This window comes from Ziziphus jujuba, chromosome 9 (assembly GCF_031755915.1).
Source record: "Ziziphus jujuba cultivar Dongzao chromosome 9, ASM3175591v1".
Taxonomy (NCBI): domain Eukaryota; kingdom Viridiplantae; phylum Streptophyta; class Magnoliopsida; order Rosales; family Rhamnaceae; genus Ziziphus; species Ziziphus jujuba.
The window spans coordinates 2,567,239-2,576,294 of NC_083387.1; the positions used below are offsets into that span (position 1 = coordinate 2,567,239).

General features: G+C 39.5%; 2 protein-coding genes across 2 annotated transcripts; one reads left to right on the top strand and one right to left on the bottom strand.

Moving 5' to 3' along the window:
• Nucleotides 1–419: 419 nt before the first annotated feature.
• Nucleotides 420–1,112, top strand: LOC132805404 (uncharacterized). The gene has a single exon (XM_060820317.1). The coding sequence runs from the start codon at nucleotides 420–422 to the stop codon at nucleotides 1,110–1,112; it is 693 nt and encodes a 230-aa protein (XP_060676300.1).
• A 5,747-nt stretch (nucleotides 1,113–6,859) lies between these two features.
• LOC107426030 (protein VAPYRIN-LIKE) lies at nucleotides 6,860–8,650 on the bottom strand. The gene has a single exon (XM_016036117.4). The coding sequence runs from the start codon at nucleotides 8,495–8,497 to the stop codon at nucleotides 7,085–7,087; it is 1,413 nt and encodes a 470-aa protein (XP_015891603.3). The 5' UTR covers nucleotides 8,498–8,650; the 3' UTR covers nucleotides 6,860–7,084.
• Between the last annotated feature and the right edge of the window lie 406 nt (nucleotides 8,651–9,056).

The window sequence follows — 9,056 nt, forward strand, 5'->3', positions numbered from 1 at the left end:
GAAGTCTTTCAACTTGATTTATAGCCAGAAATAGGTCTCACTAATAGTATAGAAAATGGAGAGTTAGAACACTCCAACCTTCAAACGCATGGCACCAGCATACATGCTCAGGCCCTAACAAGGAAAGGTGACGAGAATCGAAGCCAACAAACAACTATGAAGATGACCGAAGATGCTAATTCTCACAATTAAGTTACACCCACTCCAAGGAAGAAATTGAAGGATTTAGCGCGGAACAGGACCAGTAGGGGACTACTTTTTTCCACTACCACCTACACGACTTTGCCAACACAAGGGGTACATCAGATTTGCCCTCAAGACCAGGACACTTTCATAATCAACCCAAACCCAAAGAAAGAGGCAGCAACAAGGGAAACTCCAACAGCCGAGAAGGCAGGCCTTACCAAGCCCCCCCCCAAATGAGTATACTATCTTGGAATTGTCGAGGCCTGGAAAAAGCCTCGACAGTGCGAGGTTTGCTATACCTCGTTGGGAAATCTTCCCTGCTTGATCTCTTCCTGATTGAAACCAAAGCGGTGGATTCTCGCATCCATAAAATTGCAAAAAATTTACCTTTTGATAATATTGGCACCATAGATGCACACCATTCAACAGGAAGTCTTGCTCTTTTATGGTCAAAAGAACTGGACTGGACAGTAGTTTATAAGTCAGATTGGATAATAGAGGTTGAAGCCATTTTAAACAATGGAAAGGTCGTCAATTGTTGGTTTTGCTACTGCCCCGCCAAAAGAACGTTGAGGAAAGATTTTTGGCAAGAGTTGGTGAACGCCGTTAATTCAGGGAGCCACATATGGATGTGCATGGGCGACTTTAAAGACGTCGTAAGTCAAGAAGAAAAGTCAATGGGACAACTGGTCAACAGCAAATCCAACCACTACCTTAGCAACTTTATGCTCGAGATGGGTGCAATTGACATTGGCTACAGTGGTTATTCTTATACTCGGTGCAATAGGAGATGGGGCAACGCCAACATTCAAGAACGCATAGATCGCGTTATTGCAAGCTCCGAGTGGAGGATTTTATTCAATCAGGCTGGTGTTGTACATTTGCCGCCATCAGGATCTGACCATCTGCCCATACAACTCTTTTGAAAACATGATCATCCTCCCTGCCCCCGTCCTTTTCGTTTCTTTGAAGCATGGACCAGGGACCCATCATGCGAAAAAGTCATATATGATGCGTGGAAATGTGAATCCTGGGAGGGCAATTGTATTCCCCTTTACATGAGAATTAAGAACACAACGAAGGCCTTGCGGAAGTGGAACAAAGACAGTTTCGGTTTCTGCCAACACAAAATTCGGGATTTAGAGCTCTAAATAGCTCATGCAGCTAGTCTACCTGCCACCGAAGGTAATATCTGTCTGTAACAATCTCTTCAACGAGACATTGACAAGTGGCGGTTACGAATGGAACTGGTATGGAAACAAAAATCGAGAGAAATCTGGCTTAAAGTAGGCGATCGCAATTCGAAATTTTTCCATGCCTCTACGATTGAAAAACGAAGGAAGAATTTCATAGCCTCCTTAAAGGATGATAACGGCAATTGGCTAAGCTATAGAACAGAGATTGGAGGTTTTCTGACTCAGAAGTTCGAAGAATTATACCAAGACGAATCTCTTTCATTCTGCGGCTTTCTCCAGGACTTCATACTAAGAGGAATCTCGGACTCAGATAATGCAAGATTGGGAGCTATACCTTCCCCTAAAGAAATTCTCGGTATAGTTAAGAGCATGCATCCCATCAAAGCCCCGGGGCCAGACGAGATGCCTGCTTTTTTCTTCCAGTAGTACTGGAACACAATGGGAGAAGCCACAATCAAAATGATTCAAAATGCCTTCAGATCAGCCTTGGTCCCTCAGGCCATTAACCAAACCTTTCTGGTGCTCATTCCTAAAGTCAAGCAAGTCACCATTTTCAATCACATTCGACCAATGAGTCTCTGTAACTCCTCTTACAAGATTTTAGCCAAGCTTATCACCGAAAGAATCTGACCAGTAATGGACAAAATCATATCCCCCTATCAATCTGCCTTTATCCCGGGGCGATGGATTGGAGAAACCACCATCCTAGTTAACGAGATTATTCACTCAATGAAGAAGAAAGGCAGGGGAAACGGCATAGTTGGATTCAAGATAGACTTGATGAAAGCCTACGACATAGTAGATTAGGGATTCCTATCTAGATTCCTGGCCAACTTTGGATTCTCCTACCAGATAAGGGACCTCATCCTAGGTTGTATCTCTATTGGCTCAGCTGATCGTTTGCTCAATGGTAGTGTGTTCAGCAATATAGCTTTCCACCGGGGACTCCGACAGGGTGATCCTCTTTCCCCATTCTTATACATCATGTATGCGGTGCTTCTATCAAGAATGCTTCTCAAGCTAGAACAGGAAGGAAAAATCCACGGAGTGAAGATTGGGCGAACAAGCCCAGCTATTTCCCACTTGTTTTTTGCCGACAAAATAATCATTTTCCACCGAGAAAATATCAACAAGGTCCGTGAGATTCAGAAGTGTTTAAATCTATACTGCAGTTGGTCCGGCCAAAAAATAAATCTGGACAAATCAGGTTGTTTCTTTTCCAAGCATACTTCAAGAAGCATTAAATGCGCCATAAAGAAAACTTTCAGGGTAGCCGAACTTTCAGCATACACCAAATACCTTGGTAATCCTCTGTTTGTGCGGAAAAAGTCAATTCAATCCTATGAGGAGTTGAAAAAGAAAATCGAGAACAAGCTGTAGGGATGGAAATCTAAACTCCTCTCTCAAGTGGACAAAGCTACTCTCTTAAAATCGGTCACTAGCGCCATACCCCTGTACGCAATGTCAACATATCAACTTCCTATCCGCTGGTGCCAGAAAATAGAGCAAATGGAGAACTGTTTCCTTTGGGACAAAGGCAGTTCGGATAATAACCTTATTCCTATGTCTTGGTCGCGAGTATGTCATCCAAAATCAGCAAAAGGCCTCGGCTTGAGAAGACTGAAAGATATGAATTTGGCCATCCTCAATAAATTAGGGTGGAGCTTAGCTAATGAATATAACAAACTCTGGGTCAAAGCTCTAAGAGCTAAATATTGTGCAGGAAGACCTTTCATGATGTGTTCCGTAAGGAAAAATTCCTCTAGACACTGGAAGGGCATTCTCTCGACTAGGAAAATCTTACACAAGGGCCTGTGCTATCAAGTAGGAATGGGGAATAGCATCGATTATTGGGAAGACCCTTGGGTGCCAAATAATCCTCATTTCAAACCTACCCGCCTACATGAAGAGAACCACAATGAAGTGGGTACAGTGAGTTCACTTTTGAGCTCTGCTGGCAGATGGAATTTGGAGAAAATTCAACGATTGTTCGATAGAGACACCGTCAACAACATTCTCAAGATTCCCCTCGCCACCCTCCCTCTAGAGGACAAAATTATCTGGAATGGAAATGCTAACGGTTCCTTCTCAGTAAAATCAACCTTCATAACAACGTTTTGGAATGAGTTCTCTCAAATTCCATGGTGGAAATTCCTATGGTCATCCAAAATTCACGAGAGATTGAAATTTTTCCTATGGAAACTTATGAATGGAGGATTAGCCACAGCCTTTAATCTAAGAAGGCGCAACATTGCTGTGAGCTATTTGGACTGCATACACGGATGCAATAGTGAGGAATCAGACAATCATCTCTTCTTTCATTGCAAGGTGGCTAAGATGCTATGGTTCTCTTCTACCTGGAACATCAAATGGGAATCTTTGGCTCATCTTTCAGTCGAGGAAAAACTCCATCTTTTGGCCAACCCAATCGGAATTCTACCCGTGCACATCTCAGATAAGGAGGACTTCTTCCTTTATGCCGCTATGATTTTGGACCAGTTATGGAAGATAAGAAATGCAGTTAAAACGGAAAACAGCACCTTCTCCATTGAAAAGACTATGATCACCCTTTGACACAGGTTTTCAAATTTTAAATTTACTCTTTCTAAGGAGAGTTTTGCAGGCACGGATTGTCATTATCGCAAAGACCTTTGGATTCAACCCCTATCTTACTTTATCAAGATCAACATCAATGCGGTGGTCAAAGACAGTATTTGTTTCATTGGCATAATCGCTAGAGACCACTCAGGGTTAGTTCTTGCCATTAAGTCAGCTCAGTTTCAAACCGACCTTCTCGAGGTTGCGGAGGCTTATGGCGTTTTGCAAGGTCTGCTTCTTGCTAAAGAGCGAGGTTGAAGGCAGATTTGGGCAAAGTCCGATGCAAGGAATGTAATCCTGCGTATTGAGAATCATCATCGCTGCTATACCCACTGGATGTCAGATGGAATTATTGCAGACATTATTAATCTTAAAAAAGAATTCCAAAAGTGTCACTTTCCATTGGATCCCTATAGAAGCTAATTTTCTAGCCCACTTTGTTAGCAGATAGTGTTTTTCTAATAATTTTGTAGGGAGTATTCCCATAGATTCTCTTCCAAGAATCTTTCCGTCTTTTGTAACTCAGGAGAATGGCCTGTTGGTCAACTCCCGTTTGTAGGCTTTAGAGCCTTTGGGTATTTTGGTTGTTTTTCTCAACCGTTTTCCTCTGGGCAAAAAAAAATATGAAAAAGCGATTGATACAAATTGAGCATGATACCAATGGGGATAAAAGGAAATGTGTCAGTCGTATTGCCGACGTGGCAATGACGTTGATGGAATAAGAAACTCAGGCCCAGCACATACCATCCTGTACTGTATTTGGGCTTTAAACCCTGGCCCGGAGCATGTTTTACCCTTTGTTTCGGCTTTGGGCGCAAATGTAAGTCTAACCTTTCAAACCCATGACCGCATTATTGATGAAATAAATAAATAAATATATATATATATATATATTGTATAAAAAAAAATTTTTTTTTTTTTTTGCTAAACAAAAATTGAATAAAAACATTTTTTGTGAAATAAAATGGAATAAAAACTTATAACATATAATCAGCCATTAGATTAGACATTACACCCATGCAAAGTTGAGTTTATCAGAGCCATGACTCGAAATCAACCCCATGGAAATATGTGCAAATTATTATTTATAGGAAAGTTAAACTTTTAAACTTACAGGAGGTCATACATTTAAACTTCTTAAACTATCACTTACCTTAGATCATAAAATTGGTAGTTGACAAAGGTTTTGTCAATCTATTCAACGACATAAACCAATAAGACAAAAAGAGTAATATATTCTCATAATCCCTGTATATTGGTCTCTCATGAAAAGGCCAGGTTCTGAAAATCAATGACAAGGCCAAATCAATCATGTTGCTAAAACTTACAATCACATTGAGTAAACCTTCAGAAATAGTTTTCAAACTACTCGGTCATTGAAGAAATTTCGTTCCTTGACCCAAACAAAAAAAACAAAAGAAAAGCTCAGTCATTGCAGTTCAACCAAACCTGCAAGTCATAATCGGGCATTGATCGAGGACTTTACATTTTTTTTTTTTTTTTTGGGTTATTTCCTCATCAGTATGTACTTCTCTGTCCATGCCTTCAAACACCCAACAAACATTTCATTTTAAAATGCCACTATTAGGAAAATAATAATACCGATAACAAAATTGCAGGAAAAAATTAATACAATAAAAAACTTCCCCTGTGAAGAAACCCGATAAAATTGTAAAAACTAGAGGTGGCCTGCGTACACCATTCCATACTACTGTGGGAATTGCTTTTGAATGATTAATTTTTTACCTGCTTTTTTTTATTATATTTTTTATTAATACGATAATAATTTTTAATGTCATCTGAAAGATTTTTTTATTTTTTTTTGGTTGCTTTTTGGCATACTTCTAGATAAGTATTTTTTTACATGTCAAGTCCAATCTCATATATATATATATATATATATTGGAAAAGAGAGATTTCAACACGATTTTGAACCAGATGGGAGTTACTAATATTGGTTATTGTTAATAAGAGGAGGGGACCAATCTTATATATTCTAAATCCATTTTGTTTATTATGATTATTAATTACTTAATTTTTTTTATTAAAATTGGTTGATTGAATTGACCATCTAATATTTTGATAAAATTTATTTATTTAATTATTATTAATATTATTATTATCTTCTAGATTAATCTATGACTGTATAACTTGGCAACCATACATATACAATCTCAAACTTCCTCTTTACTCAGTATTTTTCCATTTTTTTTTTTTTAAGTATTGAATTACAAAGAACTTGGATATTTATTTACCAAATAAGATTTACAAATATTAGAATTCAATTTATAACTTCAATTTGGGTCCATATTTGGCAACACGTTATATGACTATTTTTCAAAGGCACACTTTCACACTCAAAAGATCGTCAAAGTTTTCCACATGCTGCCCCACAAGGACAAAGAAAACCATACATATTTTTATGGATCCAAAATTCAAATTATACAATTTCACTAGTCTTTCTCGTTCACGTATTATTCACGCGAGTCCCATTCGGTGGCTGGTGGAAGTTTTTGCTTTGCATTTTCCTTCAAATGCTTAATTCGTTTTGGTTATTCTTTGTGCAAGAATCGCCTCGGAAGAAATAACAACTCTTTTTACCTTTTTTATTTTTTATTTTTTATTTTTTTTTTTTAAACAAAGATTTCTAACTAAAACGAATATGGCTTTGTCGTTTTTTCTGACTTCATGATTTGCTCCTCAAAGCCAAGTAAAAGAAACACTTCCAGTCCGAGAGGTTTGGGACTAATCACTTAGGAATGTCACAGTAAGCTTCACAGCTCGAAGTTTCTGGACCTGATCCACCCATAAACTACATGTTAATAATCAACGATCACAAATACATAAAACAGAGCAAAAATCCCATCACAAACCACATCAAAAAGAGAAACTAAAGTTTAAATTCTAAACAAAAATCTCAGTTCATTTTGTTTTCTAGTAAACTTGATCCTCCTCCTAATATACATGGAGATTGAACTAACTGAAGCTCCAAAGGACCAAAAAGCATATATATTTATATATATATATATATATATACAAGTTTTGGATCATGATGATTCTTTTTTTTCTTTTTTGGGAGGGGGGGGGGAGGGGGGAGAGGATATTCAAGCTCGTTCCTTTTCATGATTCAAAGGATGAATAAGAGCAGGATGATTCTTAAAACGATCAAAATTAATAGGCACAACTCCTTTGAGACTCTTGACATTGGGTCGAGCTCCATGGGCAATCAACAACAGAGCAACCTGAACATGCCCTGCTTCAACAGCACAATAGAGAGGAGTAAAACCAGCATCATCAACGACATCAACAAGAGCACCATGATTAAGCAACACCTTCACACACTCAATTCTTCCTTTGAACGCAGCTCTGTGCAGTGGGGTCCACCCATTCTGATCTCTCCCATTCACCATTGCCCCTTGAGCTATGCAACTCTTCAACCCATGGACGTCGTCAAGTCTCGCCGCTCTCTGCAACAAATCGTCTAGACGAAGCAAACTGAGCAAATGCGAATGCCCATTATCGGCTGCGAGAGCGAAAGCCGTTTTCCCTTCTTTGTTGACCACGTATTTGGTATTCGAGCATTCCGACAGACACTCCACCGCTTCCAAATGACCCTCTGCTGCTGCGAAGTGAAGCGGTGTCCACCCGTTGTTATCCGAAACGTCGGCGTTTCCTCCAACCGAGAGGCAGAACCTCAGCACCCCGACGTGGCCGCGAGCCGCGGCGATATGAATCGGAGTCCGACCGTCCGAATCCACCAAATTGACATCGATATCCGAGAAACTTTTGTACAGAATCTCGACCAAATCGACCCTGTTCATCGCCGAAGCTTCGTGCAAAACTTTGTCTACGGAATCATCGATCTCGCAGCCAGACGCTATCAAAATCTTAACGATCTCAATGTTTCCGGCCCGAACCGCTGAAGAGAGAATCGACCCTTTATCCGAATTTTCTCTTCCGTGGACGTCAGCTCCGGCGTCGATCAGAGTAGAAATCAAATAAGCGTTACCGGAATCTATGGCGGGATTGAGCAACTCTGTAACCTGAGATTGAGAACACCCAGAAATGGCTCTGCGTAAGGAAGAACTCAATTCCGGGACCTCAGCGTGGTTAGAGATGAGGAATTCAACGACCTGTGGACCCACAAAGGAGATGGGTATGGTTGCGTCCCTGAAAACGTGGGGTCCTGGTTTGGAAAACAGACGGCGGAGATCGTCCTGATGAGCTTTGCCGGTAGGGAGCATGGAAGTGCGGACGTAGATGACGTCAGCAGGGGAAATCAGAGGGGGTTGATCAGACGGCTGAGAGAGGAGGAGGGCGTATGATGACGAAGAGAGAGGTGGGATTATAGAGAATTGTTGAGGGAAAGAGAAAAGGGAAGGATTTGTGGTGGTCAGCGACACTGCAACAGACATGGTGTGCATGAGATTGTTTAGCCTGAAAGTTGTGCTGCACTTTTGGCCTCTCTTGAAGTTCAGCTCCACCTCTTTTACATCTGGCTTCACCAGTCTATCCATGGTGAAAACCCTCCTTTTTCTTTTTCTTTTTTTGTCAGAAAATTTGAGCTTTGTTTGGTTTGGTAGAAACAGAGAACTTTGAAAGAAAATGAAAGTGAAGAAGATAGAAAATGGTGATGGCTGGCGTATGGTGTTTAGTCTTCCGTTTTTCCTATTTGTTCAATATTTTTTTAAACTGTTTATCTTAATTATTTTAATTGTTAAAAATAATTTATTAATGAAATTGGTTTACGTTTTGATAGGTAGGGACTTTGACAATGAAAGAGTGTTTGAATACGAAGCAGCATTATTATTCTTCGAAGCGGGAAGACATTTGAGAAAGTATTCCTTTTCGGTAGTTTTCAAGGTGAAAGATCAACTTGAACTTCCTAATCAAATGGTGGAATTTTGATCAAGTTTCCAAAGTCTGGTCTTTTTTATTAAAACGTTAAAAAAAAAAAAAAAAAAGTTTCAGACTGTTTGATTAAGCTAGGTAAATTAGACCGAGATTAAGCATCTGCTTATCTAGAAAATACATATTATATTATACAACATGTAAATTTAAAAACAAAAATAGTTT

What these genes read in the sequence shown, in the direction of transcription:
- LOC132805404 (XM_060820317.1), top strand. Translation starts at nt 420, where the DNA reads ATGAGTATACTATCTTGGAATTGTCGAGGCCTGGAAAAAGCCTCGACA.
- LOC107426030 (XM_016036117.4), bottom strand. Translation starts at nt 8,497, where the DNA reads ATGGATAGACTGGTGAAGCCAGATGTAAAAGAGGTGGAGCTGAACTTC.